Below are 22,179 nucleotides of genomic sequence, written 5' to 3'. Positions count from 1 at the left end.
AGGACAGGTGGTGATGAAAGAACACGCTTGGTAGCACAAAACGCGCTGTCATGATCGGCAATCCAATCAAAGACTGATCCCTTCCACAGTAAACTCCGGAGAGGATCCCAAGCTGTCGAAATCTCAGTGGAAAAGCTATTCAACTGATGAACCAAACCAAGGACTGACCATAAGTCGGTGATGTTGGTAGGTGTAGGAAAGTCCACAATAGCACTTAGTTTGCCCGGATCCGATGCGACGCCATCGTGATTAATGATGTAGCCGCAAAATTTGACACTGTCCTGAGCGAAGTGAAATTTCTGTGGGTTCAATGTGATGCCATGTTCCCGACATCGGAGAAGTGCATTCTGCACCTGTTGAACATGCTCATTGAATCTCGGTCCATAGGTTAGCATATCATCGACGACCCTGACCGTATTTTGGATTCCCTCAAGAGCGATGTCACTTCTGTAACAATATTTATCTCCACTCGTGTTGAGGCCCATTGGAGCTCGCAAGTATTTGAACCGACCCCACGGTGTCAAGAATACGGTAAGGGATTGGCTGGCCTCGTCCACAGAAATTTGCCAGTATCCCTTGGATCCGTTCAGCCATCTCTGAATAAAACGAGGACACACACACAGACAACTCACGGATATATATATATACTAGCTTGGCTCGGCTCGCTGCGCTCGCATGACCAAGCGTTGTTACAGAGGAACAGGCTTATTTTAGCTGAGGATAATGACTGTACCCGAGTTGCTGTGTTGTCATGATTTACACCAATCATAATACAAACAATTATTTTGCACAAATGTATTTGTTGTGTTTGTGATATTACATTTTTATAGGCAATTTAGGTTGAAGATTTTGGTTGAATGTTTTTTTTTCAAGAAAGAACCCCTCAGTACATACCTAGGGGAGGGGTAGGTGCAGACTGGAAGTTTGGGACGATTACACCTCACCACCACGTAATTCAAAACACCTCACCACCAAGTAATTCAAAACACCTCACCACCAAGTAATTTAAAACACCTCACCACCAAGTAATTTAAAACACCTCACCACCAAGTAATTCAAAACACCTCACCACCAAGTAATTCAAAACACCTCACCACCAAGTATATTCAAAACACCTCACCACCAAGTAATTCAAAACACCTCACCACCAAGTAATTCAAAACACCTCACCACCAAGTAATTCAAAACACCTCACCACCATGTAACTTAAAACACCTCACCACCACGAAATTAAAAACACCTCACCACCAAGTAATTCAAAACACTTCACCACCATGTAACTTAAAACACCTCACCACCACGAAATTAAAAACACCTCACCACCAAGTAATTCAAAACACCTCACCACCAAGTAATTCAAAACACCTCACCACCATGTAACTTAAAACACCTCACCACCACGAAATTAAAAACACCTCACCACCAAGTAATTCAAAACACCTCACCACCACGTAATTCAAAACACCTCACCACCACGAAATTAAAAACACCTCACCACCATGTAACTTAAAACACCTCACCACCACGAAATTAAAAACACCTCACCACCAAGTAATTCAAAACACTTCACCACCAAGTAATTCAAAACACCTCACCACCAAGTAATTCAAAACACTTCACCACCAAGTAATTCAAAACACTTCACCACCAAGTAATTCAAAACACCTCACCACCAAGTAATTCAAAACACCTCACCACCAAGTAATTTAAAACACCTCACCACCACGTAATTCAAAACACCTCACCACCAAGTAATTCAAAACACTTCACCACCAAGTAATTCAAAACACCTCACCACCAAGTAATTCAAAACACCTCACCACCAAGTAATTCAAAACACCTCACCACCACGTAATTCAAAACACCTCACCACCAAGTAATTCAAAACACTTCACCACCAAGTAATTCAAAACACTTCACCACCAAGTAATTCAAAACACCTCACCACCAAGTAATTCAAAACACCTCACCACCACGTAATTCAAAACACCTCACCACCAAGTAATTCAAAACACCTCACCACCAAGTAATTCAAAACACCTCACCACCATGTAATTCAAAACACCTCACCAACACGTAATTCAAAACACCTCACCACCAAGTAATTCAAAACACTTCACCACCAAGTAATTCAAAACACCTCACCACCAAGTAATTCAAAACACCTCACCACCACGTAATTCAAAACACCTCACCACCAAGTAATTCAAAACACTTCACCACCAAGTAATTCAAAACACTTCACCACCAAGTAATTCAAAACACCTCACCACCAAGTAATTCAAAACACCTCACCACCACGTAATTCAAAACACCTCACCACCAAGTAATTCAAAACACCTCACCACCAAGTAATTCAAAACACCTCACCACCATGTAATTCAAAACACCTCACCAACACGTAATTCAAAACACCTCACCACCAAGTAATTCAAAACACCTCACCACCAAGTAATTCAAAACACCTCACCACCACGTAATTCAAAACACCTCACCACCAAGTAATTCAAAACACCTCACCACCAAGTAATTCAAAACACCTCACCACCAAGTAATTCAAAACACCTCACCACCATGTAATTCAAAACACCTCACCACCACGTAATTCAAAACACCTCACCACCAAGTAATTCAAAACACCTCACCACCAAGTAATTCAAAACACCTCACCACCAAGTAATTCAAAACACCTCACCACCAAGTAATTCAAAACACCTCACCACCAAGTAATTCAAAACACCTCACCACCATGTAATTCAAAACACCTCACCACCACGTAATTCAAAACACCTCACCACCAAGTAATTCAAAACACCTCACCACCAAGTAATTTAAAACACCTCACAGCCATAAAACACGTAATAAAAACACCTCACCACCACAAAATTGAAAACACCTCACAGCCATAAAACACGTAATAAAAACACCTCACCACCACGAAATTAAAAACACCTCACAGCAATAAAACACGTAATACAAACACCTCACAGCCACGAAATTAAAAACACCTCAACACCACATCATTTAAAAACACCTCACCACCAAGTAATTCAAAACACCTCACCACCACGTAATTCAAAACACCTCATCACCAACTAATTCAAAAGACCTCACCACCACATAATTAAAACACCTCACCACCACGTAATTATAAATACCTCACCACCACGTAATTCAAAACACCTCACCACCATGTGATTTAAAAACACCTCACCACCACGTCATTTAAAAACACCTTGCCACCACATAATTCAATATACCTCACCACCACGTGATTCAAAACCACCACAACGTTATTAAAAACACTTCACAACCACGGAAACAAAAGTTTGAGGGAGTCGTTAAGTGACAACACAGACACTGCCCAGATGTGTAGATATATAGATAAATGACTGTACCTGAGTTGCCATTTTGTCATGGTTTAAACCAATCATAATTCAAACAATTATTTTGCACAAATGATTTGTAATATACGTGATATTACATTTTATAAACAAATGAAGTTGAAAACTTAAGTTGAAAAAAAAAAAATTCCAGAAAAAATTCCCCCCCAAAAAAAAACAATTGGAAAATTTTTCAAAAATTATACCCTCAGGACATACCGACGGGAGAGATATGTGCATACCAGAAGTTTGGAACGATTTAACAAATGTTTGAGAAAGTAGTTCAGTACAAGACAACACAAGACAACACAAGACAACACAAGACAACACAACACAGACACTGCACAGATATATATATATATATATATATATATACTGTATATATATATATCTACATACATACATACATATATATATTGTTGCGGTTCTTAGAACCTTCACATGTAAATTTAGTATTAAATTTCCTAATAAATAACCCCTGTGTACATTTCCCCTTAATTGGCTGTTAATTGAAATAAGTGCACCTTAGGTAGTCCACATTGCAACACATAGCAAATCATATGCCCTTTCGTAGTTATTTAATTACTGTGTGTTCCAGATAAGGCTATGTGTCCAATAATTGACTCTACATTGCATCAAATCAAATAAGATAGGATCCCTTACAATATCGCCGTAGCCTCCTAAGTGCCAGTAAGGCGGCGTTCGCCGCCGTTACATTGGGCGGTTTTCATTGACATCATTTTCACCCCAAGACTCCATTGCACACGAGGCCAGGAGGAGGGGAGGAGCCATAGGATCACGGGCGTGGCCCACCTCGTCACCAAAGGTGGAGCCAAAGAGCCCGTGCCGGCCAACCAGCGCCGAGGTGAGAAAACCGGTAGGCGTGGCATCGGAGTTGGCGGCTTCATCGCACAACGCGCAATATAAGCGCGCATGCAAGCCTTTTTTTCACAAGAGAGGTGTGATCCAGCTGAACGAGAGAAAGATGCGTAAAGAGGCTGACGACCGGGGTTTTCGCGAATGGACAAGCACAAGTACGTGCCCGCGGGACACAAACGGCGTGTCGCGATTCCCAAACCTCCCTCCTGCCATTCTGCATGGACCTGAACCTTCTCACCCCTCCAGCCATTCCTGCCTGAGAATCCCCTTTTGTGTACGTGAGTTTGTTCTGTTCGTCTTGTCCTGGGGATAAGTTAAGCTGTATAATAAAGAATTGCACTGTGTCTTCTGTTCTTTTCCTGTATATTACTTTGATATCTTTCCTTCCTTTTGTTTGTGCAAATAGTTAATAAATATCTGTTCCTCCTTATTCTTTGGTTTTCATTCTCGGCCGATCGCTTTCGTGATTTCTTGATTGAGTACCTGTGGCACGATTTTGGCCGAACCGCTTTGCAATCGGGTTAGTCTTTGCTAACGGCTCGAACCGCGGATTGCTAACCCGCTCGGAAAATACCATCTTGTCCGTGGTTTCGAGCGGTACTTGCCTCCCTGTTTTGCGGAGGGATTGGTGAAGGTATTCGGGAGAACACCTTGACCAATAACCCTGATCAATCCCACCTCGCAAACGAGCGTTAAAGTACCAGGACCAGAGATGGCCGGCTCAACAGGCCAAGAGGATTAAACCCCCCCTTGCTAAGGGGAGTGCCGTCTCTGAGATCCGTACAATATATATGTCGGGATTTAAATTCAATTCAAAAATTGATCCAGACGTCTATTCTCTTTCAAACATTCAAACATTCAAACAAACATTCAAACATTCAATGCCTCAACTCTGTGTTTGCCTCTAAATCTTGTGTCCCAAACCCATCCCTCTCTGTACCCACTGTACCCAGTCATACCCAGCTGCTCCTGGACTCTGTGTCCTTTCCTCCTGACAAGGTGGAAAAGTTTCTGTCAACCAGCAAGAAGTCAACAACAGGATTATATCACAGGTGGCATGGCAAAATGTACGGACAGGTGCATTTGACGATTGGCTTCACAGTCGGGTATACAAGGGTTGTTGCGTTCTGTATGAGTGGAAAACAACTGCTGCACGTCTCCAAAAGTTATTTCCGCTACCTCTGGAGATGGTCCGTCAACTCGACAATGCTGTTTGTCATGGAGTGGTGGCTTTACGAAATTACAGCATGAAAGAGCGTGCTATTGCTCGGCAGTATGGCATCACTCAAGGTCAGGTGTCAAAGATCCTGAAACGAAATGCTCAGAGGGGTGTCCCTACTCCAATACCGAGGCCAGGACGTCCCTGCAGAACCACAAGGAGGGATGATCGCCAGCTGCACCGGTTAGTCCGCAATGGCCGTACCAAGTCAGCTAATCGGCTTCGGGCTGAGTGGCAGCAACTGACAAATGCGCCTGTATCCAGAAGGCGAGTCAACCAACGACACTTTCAAGCAGGCAATCGTGCCAGGCGTCCCCTGAGAAAGCCACGTCTGACCAGACAACACTGCCAGCGCTGATTGCAGTGGGCCAGAGAGCACCGTCAATGGCAGCCAGGACACTGGAATCATGTGACCTTCAGTGACTAGTCTAGATTTCTGGTCTATCGTCAAGATGGCCGTGTCTGAGTGCGCAGACAAGTGCATGAAGCCCACAACGAAGATTGTATAGTGCCAAAAGTCCAAGCTGGAGGTGTTGGGGTGAACGTTTGGGCTGCTTTTCATGCAGGGGGAAAGACTGACCTGGTTGTTCTCAATGGAAACCTGAACCAGTTCAAGTACAGGGCCATTCTGGAAGAAACATTGCTTCCATTTGCTCGCGCAGCCTTTCGAGGAAACTTTGTCTTCCAAGATGACAATGCACGGCCTTATCGTGCTCGCATGATCCAACACTTTCTTGCTGACCGTGGTGTAGAGCATATGGAGTGGCCTGCCATGTCCCCGGATATGAATCTGATGGAGAACTTGTGGGCAGAATTAACACGTCAAATCGACCACTTGGACCAGCAGCCGACCTCTGTGCGTGAATTGCAGCAGGTTATTGTCACTGCATGGCAAGCGATTCCTGTCCAAACCTTGGCAAATCTCGTGAACAGCATGCCTCAACATGTACGAGCTCTTCTGAATGCTCGTGATGGTTACACGAAGTGTACATGGGAGGGATGATCTGTAATTTTACTGTCCGTAATCCCAGTCGTAATTTAACTTCTGTTTTTGTTAAAAAATTTTTTGGCTAATGTTCAAAATAAAGAGATACTTCTGGAAAACGTACAGAAGTTTAACACAGTACTGTCCATGAATTGAGTTCGATATCAGTTTACATCACTTTCAAGGATCAATTTATTTGTTTCAAAATGTCAAATGTGGTTTTTGTTTCTTTTAAAGGTCACATTAACAAAATCTAGAATAATTTCAACATAATTCCAATGAACTTTTGGTTCGAAGACATCTTGAAAAGTAAGTTCACCCCCACAAAAAAAAAATTCCATATTAAATGCCAAGTCTGTATATATATATATATATATATATATATATATATATATATATATATATATATATATATATATATATATATATATTTATTGTTACGGACCGCGGATAAGATGTTGGTTTTGCCGAGCGGAGGCCCCGCGGCCCTAACAGTTACCCCGACTAACCCGATTCCTGAACGTTGGCCGGATCGCGCCACAGATATTCAATAGGGAAAAGACAAAGGCGACACGGATGTGAAGAAGAAGAAGAAGAAGAAGACAAAAAAAAGGTTGCAATACGAATATAATTTATTTGCTATTTACAGGACCAAAGAAACCAAGGAAGAAGGAAAGATAAGAAAATAATTTACAGAAGATATTAGACACAGTGCAACGCTAGCTTATACAAACTTAATTAACCCAAGGACAGAACAAACAAAACAAACTCACGTACACAAGAAGGATGGAAAGGCAGGAGGTGGATGGCTGGAGGGAGAGGAAGGTCCAATGGTACTGCAGCACGATCGGCGCGTTTGACCGCCGCCGTTCCTTCGCGGCCCTGCTCCGGAACTGCCGTCAAGGCCCCACGCTGCTGTCGTTGCTGCTGTGGCTGCGGCTGCTCTGGGGACGTCGCGTGCTTTGCCAGGACTCGTCTGGTCCAACCACACCACTGAACAACGTGCTTGCTTCTTGCCCAACTCTCTTGCTTGGTCCAACTTTGGCGAGCAAGGATGACGAATAGCAGGCTTTGTGCTTCCCTGGACGATCTCCTGGATGATCTCTCTGGATGATCTTCTGGATGATCTCTTTGGATGATCTCTCTGGATGATCTCCTTAATGTTCTCTCTGGATGATCTCACGCAGTCCTTGCGCGCGTGCTTTTATAACGCCTCCGGCGATCAAGCCGCCGGCCTTCAGGACACGTCCCTCGGTGTGCTCACCTCGGCCCTGGTTGGTCGCGCGACCCTCTGGCTCCGCCCTTGATGACAACGGGCGGGCACGCCCGTCTTCCCCGACCCGAGCACATGTTCAATGGTGGTTTTGGAGGGGATGTAATTGGCAATCGAGGCTTGGCAATGATGAAAGGGGGGTGTGAAAGGAATCTACTCTATTTCACTTGGTGCAATGGAGTGTCATCTTAATGGTAGACAAGGCCTTACCCTAATACACATAATAAAGATATAACTATCAACCAGGGGGAAATCTATGATTGGCTGACGTGTATGCTTTATGGACTAATTTATGGGACGCCCTTTGACCTTTACACAACACTGGAGGCAGGAGGGTCCAGAATCAAGCAATATTAATAAAACACACAATAAAAAAACACAATCCTCATTTCAGCAACAATATATATATATATATATATATACAGTGAAACCTTGACTTACGAGTTTAATTCGTTCTGTGACCGAGCTCGTAACTCAATTTGCTCGTTTCTCAAATTAAATTTCCCCATTAAAATGAATTGAAATGCTATTAATCCGTTCCAGCCCCCCAAAAACCACACCAATTTTTTTTGAAATATATATATAAATATCTCGTGCTTTATATTTCACCTGTATGCAGCATACCAGTTGGCAGGATGGCTTGGACTGGAGGTACGCACACTTGACTCTAAACTGTCCCGCCTGGGTTTGAATTCCGACCCAGCTATAACCTGTCATGTCGGTGTTTCACAGGCAGGGTGATTCATCAATGTGTGTGCCGCTAAACTTGGCGCCCCGTTTGCGTCCCATTAGTTGTTGGATGTTAAGGATCTGTGTAGTGTTCTGGTAGTGTTCTGGGCCCTGTGCTATTTCTGGTCTTCATCAATGACCTCATCGAAATGAGGATCTGTGTAGTGTTCTGGTAGTGTTCTGGGCCCTGTGCTATTTCTGGTCTTCATCAATGACCTCATCGAAATGACCTCATCAATGACCCATCGAAAACCTTGATATTTTCTACCCCCGGTAATTCACCCCAGAGTCCTTGCAGTGTTCATATGTTTTATTCCTCTCCCACCTCCCCCCAAGTCCTCCCGATGTCCCTGCTCTCAAATGTTGTGTTTGTGTCCTTCCCCCTCTCTCCCCATCTTGTCTGCCGCTCCCCTTGTTTTTTGTGTTTTGTGTGTCGGTTTGTCTTTTTGTGTGATTAATGTTAGCTCTTTCACGAGCCTCGATCTTGTATACAAAAAAAAAGAAAAAAAAATCTCACCGTGTCTTCCACAAAGAGAAGGCGAGCTATCGCCGGCACTCTGAACAAGTTGTGGCCTGGCATGCTCTTCTCCTCTGCCATTATATACGTCCTCCTCGGCATCTTTTTCCAGAAGAGCCCTGTCTCGTCACAGTTGAAGATTTGCTGGGGGATGTAGGTTAGGGTGGGGCAAGAGGCCCAGTAGGGGTCAAACGCCTACACACAATATATACTAAACCACGTGATGCAACGAGCCCCATGATGCCTTGCGAGCTTCCTTCCGCAAACATCCTTTCCCGCCACGACGGCGACACAGGCAGAGAAAGCGGTACGTTTCTCAGATGTTTTTCTTTGTTTTCTTCCTGTTTGTTGTAAATTTCATACTTCATTTGTTCAGTACCATCATCTAAATAGCAGAAGAAACAGAACGTCTCTACTTTTTCTTGTTATAGGGATCTGTTAGCTATCTGTTGATGCCAGACTAAACTAGTTGCCTCCCTTGTTTTAAGTCAGATTTCCAAAGATAAGATTTGTAACAGATTGGGGGTCAAACGCCCACTGGGATGTTGGGGCAAGACGCCTAATGTGCCCCTCATTCCACTGAATGTAATACCGACTTGACTTGAAATGCTAGAGTACTGCATGTCTCTCTCTCTCTCTCTCTCTCTCTCTCTCTCTCTCTCTCTCTCTCTCTCTCTCTCTCTCTGTCTCTCTGTCTCTCTCTCTGTCATATTCCGCTAAGTTATGAATAAAAGAAATTATGATTTAGAGACTGAATCATTTTTAAACACTTGTCAACAGATACATGATGGTGAGAACATACAAAAGGAAGACAGAGAGGGGCAATTATGGCCAAAGCAACTTGTCTGCAGCCTTGACAGCAGTGAGCGAGGGACTTCCACTCATTCGTGCCAGCAAGGACTTTGGTGTTCCGGCACGTACCCTACGAAGGCACAGAGACCAGCAAGTAGCAGCACCCGGTGTGCTGAATTTTGGGAGATATAAGAACGCCCTTCCTCCTGAGATCGACGCGCAACTGAAAGCACATGTAACGGAGATGCAGAGGCGACTGTACGGTCTGAGGATGCGGGACATGCAGCGTCTAGCGTTTGATGTTGCTGAGAAGGCTCAAATTAGCCACCCTTTCAACAGAGAGTCCCGGATGGCAGGAAAGGACTGGGTCCAGAACTTTCTCTCCCGTCACGACCTCACCCTCAGGCAGCCTCAAGCAACCAGCATAGCGCGTGTTGTGGGCTTCAATAAACCCAGGGTCCAGGGTTTCTTTGACCTCTTCAAGGAGTGTTTGACAGTTGAAGACTACACCCCTTCAAGAGTGTGGAACATGGATGAGACAGGGCTGACAACTGTTCAAAAGCCCGGGAAAGTCATGGCCACAAAAGGTGCTCGACAGGTCGGCAAGGTCACAAGTGGTGAGCGAGGAGTTCTGGTGACACTTGTGTGTGCCTGCAGTGCAGCTGGTGTCTTCCTACCTCCAATGTATATTTTCCCCCGTAAGCGAATGGTGGACACCCTCATGAAAGATGCTCCGCCACAATCATTTTGTATTTACAGTGAAATTTCCTCTATGTAGGAGACTATGTTTTTCTAGTCAGACGTTAGTATTATCTTCTTTTTATGTAATTCGGAAGTAAGGGGCAAAACGCTCACTTCTCAGGGGCAACACGCCCATAGTAAGCGTTTTGCCCCAACCTGGTGGGCGTTTTACCTCCGGCATGGGGCAAAGAGGCCAAAAAAAAAAAAAAAATGTTCACTTCTTGTTCTTTTTCGTTTTTTTTCTATCTTGGTGTGCTTGTGCTATTATGTAGTGCTAATGTGTCCTTATTGTTTGCATTTACTTTTAGTTCTCTATAGCTGCAACAGGAGCAGATATCAGCAATCTTGCTTAATGGGGGCGTCTTGCCCCATGCTACCCTATCCTTCGGCTTCTATCAGTTCGGCAAAAGTTATAATAAAATCTTCAGCTGCCTTCACATCCGAGCTTGCTGCCTCACCATGCCTGACGACGGAGTGAATGCCGGTCCTCTTCTTAAAATTATCAAACCATCCCCGACTGGCTTTGAATGACTCTTCTGATGCCTCGTCCATTGATGTTCCCGCCGTCTGCTGCACCAAATCCCCGTAAATGTCTCGTGCCTTCTCACAGATGATGCTCTCGGTCACGGTATCTCCTGCGAGCTGCTTCTCCGTCAACCACACAAACAACAACTTCTCCATCTCTTCATGGACAGAGGTCCGGAGCTTTGAAATAATCTTAATGCCCTTGGCTGGCGTTATAGCCTTTATCGACTCCTGCTTCAAAATCGTACATATCGTAGAAGTACTACGATCGTACTGCCTCGCCAAGTCGACAACACGCACACCTCGCTCATGTTTTTCGACGATTGCATGGTTTATATCCAAGCACATCATCCTCTTCTTCTTCTCAGCACTGCCCTTGGCACTCAATTTCTTAGGACCCATGGTTAAAACTAAGAAATTTTCCAAAATAACCAAAATGCGAAAACAAAGCAGCAGCGATATACGGCAGAGATGCTTGCACGGCAAGATAACCACGTGACCTGAATGCTCGTTGGGCCACCTAGTGGCGGGTGGCGTAAGCTCGTAACTCAGATCTCGGCTCGCATCACAAAGCAAAAAAACCGCCCGAGCGACGGCTCGTATCTCAGAAAACTCGTAAGTTGGTGCACTCGTAAGTCAAGGTTTCACTGTATGTATATATATATATATATATATATATATATATATATATATATATATATATATACATATATATATATATATATATATATATATGTATATATATATATATGTATATATATATATATATATATATATATATATGTATATATGTATATATGTATATGTATATATGTATATATATATATGTATATATATATATATATATATATGTATATATATATATATATATATGTATATATATATATATACATATATATATATACATATATATATATATATATATATATATATATATTGTTACGGACCGCGGATAAGATGTTGGTTTTGCTGAGCGGAGGCCCCACGGCCCTAACAGTTACCCCGACTAACCCGATTCCTGAACGTTGGCCGGATCGCGCCACAGATATTCAATAGGGAAAAGACTAAGGCGACACGGATGTGAAGAAGAAGAAGACAAAAAGGTTGGAAATACGAATATAATTTATTTACTATTTACAGGCTCAAAAAAACCAAGGAGAAGGAAAGATAAGAAAATAATATACAGAAGATATTAGAGACACAGTGAAAATCGCTAGCTTACCTACAGTCTTAATTAACCCAAGGACAGAACAAACAAAACAAACTCACGTACACAAGAAGGATGGAAAGGCAGGAGGTGGATGGCTGGAGGGAGAGGAAGGTCCAATGGTACTGCAGCACGATCGGCACGTTTAACAGCCGCTGTTCCTTCGTGGCCCTGCTCCGGAACTGCCGTCAAGGCCCCAAGCTGCTATCGTTGCTGCTATGACTGCCGCTGCTCTGTGGACGTCGCGTGCTTTGCCAGGACTCATCTGGTCCAACCACACAACTGAACAACGTGCTTGCTTCTTGCCCAACTCTCTTGCTTGGTCCAACTTTGGCGAGCAAGGCGACGAATAGCAGGCTTTGTGCTTCCCTGGATCTTCTTACGCAGTACCTTGCGCGCGCGCTTTTATAGCGCCTCCGGCGATCAAGCCGCCGGCCTTTAGGACACGCCCCTCGGTGTGCTCACCTCGGCCCTGGTTGGTCGCACGACCCTCTGGCTCCGCCCTTGATGATGACAGGCGGGCACACTCGTCTTCCCTGACCCGAGCACATGTTCAATGGTGGTTTTGGAGGGGATGTAATTGGCAATCGAGGCTTGGCAATGATGAAAGGGGTGTGTGAAAGGAATTTACTCTATTTCACTTGGTGCAATGGAGTGTCATCTTAATGGGAGACAAGGCCTTACCCTAATACACATAATAAAGATATAACTATCAACCAGGGGGAAATCTATGATTGGCTGACGTGTATGCTTTATGGACTAATTATGGGACGCCCATTGACCTTTACACAACACTGGAGGCAGGAGGGTCCAGAATCAAGCAATATTAATAAACACACAATAAATAAAATACAATCCTCATATCCACAACAATATATATATATATATATATTGTCGTGCAAATCCCTCCGTTTAATACCAGGGACCGTGGAAGACCGAACGGATTTAACGGAGGCGACGACCAAAACGGATTTTGCTTTCAACCGTGGGAAGAAGAAGGGAAGAGGAAGAGGCGAGAGCGCTTACCTATTGAGGGAATGAACTCGAACGAAAATGCAGGGTAAAATGTACAAAAAGAAACACGTTTATTCCGGAAACGCGACGAAGAATAAATTGTGGTCCTAAATTGGGATCCCACACACCGACTTCCAAATACGAGACGGGGGAAAATGAATTAATAAAAGAACACGTTCGTCGTGGGTTTGTGTAATGTAGTGTGAGCTCATCTGTCCATCTGTAGTCATGTCGTGTCCCCGTCCAACGCAGCTCCGAGCTCTGAGCACCAATCCAATGCACCATGCGGAACCAAAAGCACCACGTGGAACCAAAAGCACCACACGTCCGATGCAGGGCCAGCAATCCCCACACGAGGCCAATCTCCATCCTGAAGGGGCCGATCTCCAACACGAGGTCCACCGCGAAGAGAGAGAGCTAAGACAGGGAGAACAGCACCTAGAGAGGAAGCCAGAAAGGAAGCCAGGAGCGCGAGGAAACCACGAGCGCGAGGAAGCCAGGAGAGAGCTGCTGAAAATGTCATGCAGCGCGCCCTTTTATGGCCTGGCCTGTGACGTCGGTCTCGGCACCCCCCCCCCCCCCCATTGGCCGAGTCCCTTCCGCTGGTGGTATTGCTCGTTCCTCTCCCTGCCCAGTCAACAGTCCTCCTGGGCGTGGCCCCCAGCTCTGCCACGAGGACGGCCGCCAGGCCAGCCGGTGGTGCGGCTGGCTGCGGCCCTATCGGCGGCACCCCGTCCTGGCTTTCTGCCTGTTTGTCAAAGTCGTTGTGGTAACGGAGGGGAATTAATTAATGTGTGCACTAAAGGACCTATCTAAGTGTTTATAGGTGTGCGTTCCCATAAGGGACAAAGGAATGATTACCAGGTTTTGCACACAATGGGTGTTATCTTATTCCCTACACTATTTAACACCCGAACATCCTGGTATGTTCACAGGTATACTCTTATCCCGACACACCGCCTAAAAACACAGAACTTATTACAGGGTAGATTCCCTATCGCGACAGTCGAATACCTACCGATACAGATCTACCTGACTCTAGATATTCCTCTCCCCAAATTCACAACAATATATATATCCCCTCCTCCTTTCTTGGGAAGAAAGGAGGAGGAGGGGAGATATGTAAAAAGCAGTCGTACAGGTGCTTGGTCATGATGGGAAGGTGTGCAGGTGAGGACATTGAAGTGGCAAGATATTGGGAGGATGGAGCCAATATTGTTGAGTTTCCTTTTGCGGGCAAAGTATGATGTGCTTTAATCACCAGTAAACTTCCTTGGCACACCTGAGCTCCTCATCACATACAAGGATTTCATCCGCAGCTCAATGGAATACTGTTCCCCCTTCTGGGGCAGTGCTCCTGCCTCACACCGAGCTCGGCTTCACGCTGTGGCAAGACGGAAGCCAAACAGTACAATCCTGGTTTCATCAGACCACATGATCTTGTTTCTCACAGACTGAGAGTCCTTTAAGTGCTTTTTTGCAAACTCCAAGCGGGCTTTCATGTGTCTTTCACTGAGGAGAGGCTTCCGTCTGGCCACTCTGCCAGAAAGCCCAGATCGGTGGAGTGTTGCAGTGATTGTTGTCCTTCTGGAAGTTTCTGCCATCTCCACACAGGATCTCTGTAGCTCAGCCAAAGTGACCATCGCGTTCTTGTTCACCTCTCTTACCAAGGCCCTTCTCCCCCGATTGCTCAGTTTGGCCGGGCGGCCAGCTCTGGGAAGAGTCCTGGTTGTTCCAAACTTCTTCCATTTAAGAATTATGGAGGCCACATAACTCTTGGGAACCTTCAATGCAGCAGAGATTTTTTGTCGGCTTCCACAGATCTGTGCCTCGACACAATCCTGTCTCTGAGCTCTGCAGGCAGTTCCTTCGACCTCATGGCTTGGTTTTTGCTCTGATATGCAGTCAGCTGTGAGACCTTATATAGACAGGTGTGTGCCTTTCCAAATCATGTACAATCAATTGAATTGACCACAGGTGGACTCCAATCAAGGTGTAGAAACATCTCAAAGATGATCAAGATAAATGGGAGGAGCCTGAGCTAAATTTCAAGTGTCATAGCAAAGGGTATGAATACTTATGTCAATGTGATATTTCAGTTTTTTCTTTTTAATAAATTTGCAAAACTTTCTAAAATCCTGTTTTCTCTTTGTCATTATGGGGTATTGAGTGTAGATTGATGAGGTAAAATGGGTCTTTTCACCCATTGCCTACTTCCTTGTGTAAATCTCATCTCAAAAAAAAAACAAAAAAACAAAAACAAAACATTTCCTTCTCTGTTCTCATTCGTTTATTCATTCTTATTCGTTCGTTCGTTCTTCGACCACGTGTTTCTCCCCCATTTCCCCAGATAGTTTTCACTCATTAACCTTCAATGTTTACACTTTCCCCTCAAGTTATGTATTCCGTCATATTTTATAACACCTTTTTCTTCTTCTTCTTTAAAAGGCTGCTTTCGACTTGCTCACCAAATCAATTCATCCCCAAAAAAACATCCATCTCCTATAGTGCCTTTTTTCTACATTCCCTAAACTCTCCTGCACTCCATCCTCCATCCAGCGTCCTTAAACGTATTTTTAACTCGAAGGTCACAAGAAACTCATTTTGCAATAAATGTTCGTTTCCCATAAATCGTACACTTTCAAAAATCCAATCTCACCCCTCCCCTCCAAATCTTCCCCACAACCCCTCCCCTCCAAATCTTCCCCATCACCCCTCCCCTCCAAATCTTCCCCATCACCCATCCCTTTCAAATCTCCCCCCTTGCCCCCTCCCTCCTAAACTACCCCCTCACCCCTCCCCGCCAAGACGCCCCCTCGCCCCTCCCCTCCTTGACTCCTGCCTCACCCCTCCCCTCCAAATCTCCCCCATATCCCATCCCTTTCAAATCCCTCCCCTTGTCCCTTCCCTCCCAAACTCCCCACTCACCCCTCCCCTTCAAATCTCCCCACCCTCATTGCTTCTCAATTTCCCCCCTCTCACTCCCCCTCCTCAAAGCGTCCTCCCCGCTTCTTCCCCCTTCAAACTCTCACCTCCATCTCCCCCAACCTTCTGCCTCGCTCTTCCCCCTCCTCAAATAACACCTCATTGTGGGTCACCCAATCACCATCAAACCTTTTGTCCGCCCCATCCTTCCCTTTCTCCGAGCTATTCTGAAATCTCTGACACACCTTCAACAGCTCTCCCTACCTCTTCCACCTCTTCCACATCTTACCCTACCCCTCCTCCCCCCTGTTCTGTATCTGATGCTCCCCCTTCCTCTTCATTAACGGTATGGACCTCAAACATCCAGGGCCTTCGTTCAAACTTAACTGATCTCTCCATACAGGTTGCTTCTGTCAAACCAGACGTGATCTGCTTAACAGAAACTTTCCTCCTTTATGATGTCTCTGATTCCATAGTATCTCTCCCGGGCTACTCCCTCCTCCGGTATGATAGACCTGAGCCTCGTCCTGGAGGCGGGGTTGCTATCTTTATGAAAAACTCTCTTCCTCACTCGCCCTGCACTGCACTCTCTCCACCTCACCCCCAGGAATACCTCTGGCTACGGCTTCCCCTTCGCTCCCACCTCTTGTTCATATGTGTGTTGTACCGTCCACCAAACAGTGATGACTCCATCTACATCTCGCTGTCTGATGATATGGACCAACTTCTATCTACTCATCCCAACTCTCTCTTCCTCATATGTGGTGATTTCAACTGTCATCATGCCAGTTGGCTGGGTGTGGGTACCTCTCTCACCAGCCATGGCTCCTCAGCAAAGGACTTCTGCGACTCACTGGGACTGACACAATCTGTCAATTTCCCGACCCGGATCTCAGTCAACGGAACATCTTCTCTTCTGGACTTGGTTATGACTAACTTCCCTGAAAATGTCTGCTGCTCTTCTTCTGCTCCGATCGGATCATCTGATCATGTCCTTGTTAAAGTGGACATCTCTCTGACCATCCTCAGGGAGCCTGCTCAGCGTCGACGAGTCTGGCATTTCACTCAGGCCAACTGGCACGGTCTTCAAGCAGCCATCAATCATCTGGACTGGTCTCCCATCTCTACCACCTCTGACATCAACTCATCCTGGGAATTCTTCCAAAGTAAATTGCTCTCTCTCATGCACAGATTTATCCCATCTCGTCTTCAGTTGTCATACCCTTCCTCCCGTCCATGGTACACGGAATCTTGTGGTGAGGCTGTTGCCCAGAAACAACTTGCCTTCGTCTCCTGGAAAGCAAATCCAACGGAAGGAAATCTCATTTCCTTTCACAAAGCCCGAAACAAGTGTGTGTCCACCCTCAGGAGAGCCAGGAAACAATATCTCTCCGTTCTCAAGACCGAACTCTCTTATCAGTCTCCCTCTTCCAAATCCTGGTGGCGTCTGGTCAAATCCGTTTCTGGTGTTTGTTCCCCCTCCATCCCCTCCCTTACCTCAAACGGCTACACAGCTGACTCCGCACGTGAAAAAGCTGAATGCCTCAACTCTGTGTTTGCCTCTAAATCTTGTGTCCCAAACCCATCCCTCTCTGTACCCACCATACCCAGTCGTACCCTGCTGCTCCTGGACTCCGTGTCCTTTCCTCCTGACAAGGTGGAAAAGTTTCTGTCAACCCTAGACTCTGATTCTGCAACTGGACCCGACGGCATCAGCCCACGGGTCCTAAAATCCTGCTCTGCTGCTCTATCTCACCCTCTCTCTGTTCTCTTCACCCTCTCTTTTGCTCAAGGTCAACTGCCATCTGCTTGGAAATCAGCCAACATCACCGCTTTGCACAAAAAAGGTGCAAAAACAGATCCTAGCAACTACAGACCAATCAGCCTTCTCCCAATTATCAGCAAAGTCATGGAATCCATCATTGCTTCGGATATGAAATCTTTCCTCTTCTCCAATGGCTTGATCTCTGATCATCAATTTGGTTTCAGACCAGGTCACTCTACTCTGGACATGCTGCTTCTGCTGTCTCAACAATGGATGGAGGTCCTCAATGCCAAACAGGAAATTAGAGCTGTCTCCCTCGACATATCACGTGCCTTCGACACGGTCTGGCACCCCGCTCTGCTCACCAAATTCTCCTCCTTTGATATCCATGGAAATCTCCACGCATGGCTGGCGGACTTCCTCTCTAGTCGTCGTCAACGTGTGGCCCTGAATTGGTTTCTCTCATCTCCTCTTCCTGTTCAGGCTGGAGTTCCCCAAGGCAGTGTTCTGGGCCCCGTGCCTTTTCTGGTCTTCATCAATGATCTCTCTGACTCTCTCGAAAATCCTCTCTATCTCTTTGCTGATGACTCCACTCTCTGCCGCTCCAATCCTCTTCCCTCAGATTGGCAGTCTGCTGCCTCCTCACTCTCTGAAGACCTGGACAAAATCACAGACTGGTCAAACAAGTGGAACATGTCTTTCAATCCTGACAAATCTCACACTCTTACTATGTCTCTCCGAAAAGATCGACTGGACAACCCTCCCATCTACTTTCTCAACAATCCTCTCCAAGAAGTTCTGTCGCTCAAGATTTTGGGTCTCACTATCTGCCATGATCTTTCTTGGGAAAACCACATTTCCAAGCTGGCCTCCAAAGCCAGTCGCCGACTGGGCATCCTCCGTCGTGCGAAGTCCTTCCTCGGCACACCTGAGCTCCTCACCACATACAAGGCTTTCATCCGCAGCTCAATGGAATACTGTTCTCCCCTATGGGCTGGTGCTCCTGCCTCACACCTAGCTCGGCTTCACGCTGTTGAAACCATAGCTTTCAGAATTATTGGAATCTCCCGCGATGAAGCTATCTCTGAGGGCCTTTCACTCACTCACCGCAGGCAGGTAGGTGGTCTTTCTGTCTTCTACCGACTCCTCTCCGGCCTTGCACCCCCAGCTCTCTCTGTGCTCTGTCCCCCAAATATTCCTACAGGTCGCACAAGATCTGCCAGCAACCCTCTGATGGTTAAACTGCCGAAATCTCGGCTCTCTGCTCACCTTCACTCTTTCAGTCCTCTTTTCTCCCGCCTCTGGAACAAACTCCCTCACTCCCTTCAATCCCACTCCTCCCTCCAGGTCTTTAAAACAGCTGTTCACCACCATCTCTTATCTTCCCCCATCCAAAACCTTGATCTTTTCTACCCCCGCTAATTCACCCCAGATCCACCTTGTTTGAAATTCCAACTTCTTTCCTGGAAGTCCTGGCAGTGTCCATATGTTTTATACCTCTCCCACCGCCCCCTTCCCATGCCCCCCCCCCCCCAAAGCCCTCGCCCTCTCTCAGATCTCTCGATGTCTCCATGTCTCTCGGTCCCTGCTCTCAAATGTTGTGTTTGTGTCCTTCCCCCTCTCTCCCCATCTTGTCTACCGCTCCCGATGTTATATGTTTTATGTGTCGGTTTGTCTTTCTGTGTGATTAATGTTCGCTCTTTCACGAGCCTCGATCTTGTATACAAAAAAAAAACAAACAAAAAAAAAAAAACATGAATTTAAACGGTTTCAGCATAAGGCTGCAACATAAAAAATGTGAAAAAAGTGAAGGGGTCTGAATGCACTGTAAATGTAATTGTGCCCCGCTTCCCGTTACAATGAGCAGAGTGAATGTCCAGATGACCGAGAATTACTTAGTTTTATCATGGGTGTTTTATAATGAGTTGTTTTACACTCCATTAATAATCAGGAATATATAACTTTTTTTCCAGGTAAAAAAATGTATCGTTCGTTCGTTCGTTCGTTCGTGTGGTTGCCAACTTAAATCAAGATTGGTGCTTTAATGTGTGATAAATAGTGGCAATGACTATATTGTTCGTTTGGATTAAAGAAAAAAAGAAACAAACAAGTACAGATACATTCAACGTACACCGCCCCCATGCGAAATAATTAAATATCCTCCAGCGCGGCATGGCCGGGGCGCCTCAGGCGCCCGGCAATACCCCCGTGCAGCTGATTGAGCCTGTATTTGGAGGGAGAGGTGCACAATATTTGATTGATTAATTGCATAATTAAAATCAATAAAAGATTGTCATAAAATATTTTCTTAATCAATTGGCTTATAGCATAACTAAACCACGAGTGCTTCATCCGAAGATGTAACTTTTAGAAATTTAATTAAACAAGTCACGAATAAAAAATTAAATAATTAATTGATTAATCAATAAATAAATAATTAATCGATTAAATGATTAATCAATAAATCAAAAATATCCTTGATAGCCTCATCACTTGGTCACTGTCATGTCCAAATATTAGCTTCCTCGCTCAAAATGTGCCAGAGATATTGGCCAAATGAGAAAGAAAATAAAAAATAATTAATAATGAAAATAAATAAATAATAATCATTAAAAATTTTAATTATTAATCAATTCGGTCACAGAACACATAAACCACCACCATTTCATCAGAATCTGTAACTTAAAAAAAAAAAATGTTAGTCATTAATTGAATAATTAACGAAATAATTGATTAATTAATTAATTAATTAATCAAAAATAGCCTTTGCAGCCAAATCACCTGGTCATTGGCATGACCAAATATATATGGTCATTGGCACAAGAAAACAAAACCAGAGTGAAAACTGAGTACTCCCTTTCAGTGTGCGTCACTGCCGAGCCCCCTTCGGTGCCCGGCAATGACGTTATGCAGCACCTGGAGATGGCATAGAAAAGGTGTGGTGTTAAACAAGAAAACAAACAAACAACCAGAGTGAAAACTGAGTACTCCCTTTCAGCGTGCGTCATTGCCGAGCCCCCTTCGCTGCCCGGCAATGACGATATGCAGCGCTTGGAGATGGCATCGGAAAGGTGCGGTGTGCAATAATAAAAATCAACTTTAAACGGCGACTCATTCTTTGACACCATAGCGTTAGTGTGCGCATCCGTGTACTTGTTGCCCCCCAAAAACATGGCGGCCGGATATCCATGGTGGCACGGCTGGGTTCTGTAAGCGGCATAGTGAGTCGCCCTCTAGCCTATAGTATAACTCTATGACGTTTGCTGTTATCGTTGTCGTGGTTTAATGACGTAGGTTTTTGTGGCCGGCTTATTATAATTGGAAGAACAGAGGAGAAATCACAGGAGGCATTCACAAACTGGGGAGATTTATCTTAAACCATCGAGATAATTAGCATGGCTTCACCCCCGTGTGAAGAACACATAAACAACCTTAAGCTCAGAGTTTTTCTTCTGACATACATCGAGATGGGCATCCTACTCACACGCGGTCCATGCTCATAGCGACAACACAGCACAATGACAACCTACCCCCACAAACGGAACAGTATGTTTACCAATTGCATTGTTCGTTAAATGTATGTTTCCCAATCGCGCTGTTCATCTTTCAACAGGTCATTTAATGTATGTTTCCCAATGATGCTGTTCATCTTTTAATACTGGTATCGCATTAAATGTGTGTTTTCCAATCGGTCCTGACTGGCTTTTGTCGCAGGTTGTGACCATAGTTTGGTCGGACATTCCAGTTTTATCTGAGGAATGGCTGACATAGTCGGCTCACCAATTCGCCACTTTGGCCAATTACGACAATTAGTCATCGCAAATCTGCTGAACTGTGGGGCCACAGAAAAACGCAAGAAACTGCAGAAATTTAGTGACCTCTGCAGCATCCCAATTTATCTAAAACAAGGAGCTGTTACTCCAGGTTCCTGCGTTTTGGATAGAATGAGGAATAGATCAGTGTAATATGGAAACGAAATCTTAAACTGTTTTTGGAATATCATGTGCGCAATCCAAGTTACCGAGATGGTTGCCATGGCAACATAATTCAGCCAATCACATCTTATCAGGTTGACAATATGTCATGAGGAATAAATGTCTGCAATATGAAAGCTGAATGTTAAAAGCTAAATGTTAAAATGTTCTTTTTATCAAGAAGTAAATTTACAACTGGGATTCCTGGTGCATATTGGTACGAATCCTGCATATTGGTACGAATGACAACA

General features: G+C 44.9%; 1 protein-coding gene across 1 annotated transcript in view; it reads left to right on the top strand.

Moving 5' to 3' along the window:
- The first annotated feature begins 9,772 nt into the window (after nucleotides 1–9,772).
- LOC137424208 (uncharacterized) overlaps nucleotides 9,773–22,179 on the top strand; it is a 48,233-nt gene continuing 35,826 nt past the window's right edge. Inside the window, exon 1 of the mRNA XM_078773581.1 lies at nucleotides 9,773–10,394. Coding sequence (XP_078629707.1) covers nucleotides 9,773–10,394 — 622 coding nt within the window. The remainder of the gene's footprint in view (nucleotides 10,395–22,179) is intronic.

Source organism: Myxine glutinosa, chromosome 3, assembly GCF_964187855.1.
Source record: "Myxine glutinosa chromosome 3, kmMyxGlut1.1, whole genome shotgun sequence".
Taxonomy (NCBI): domain Eukaryota; kingdom Metazoa; phylum Chordata; class Myxini; order Myxiniformes; family Myxinidae; genus Myxine; species Myxine glutinosa.
This window is presented reverse-complemented; position numbering and strand designations above follow the sequence as displayed.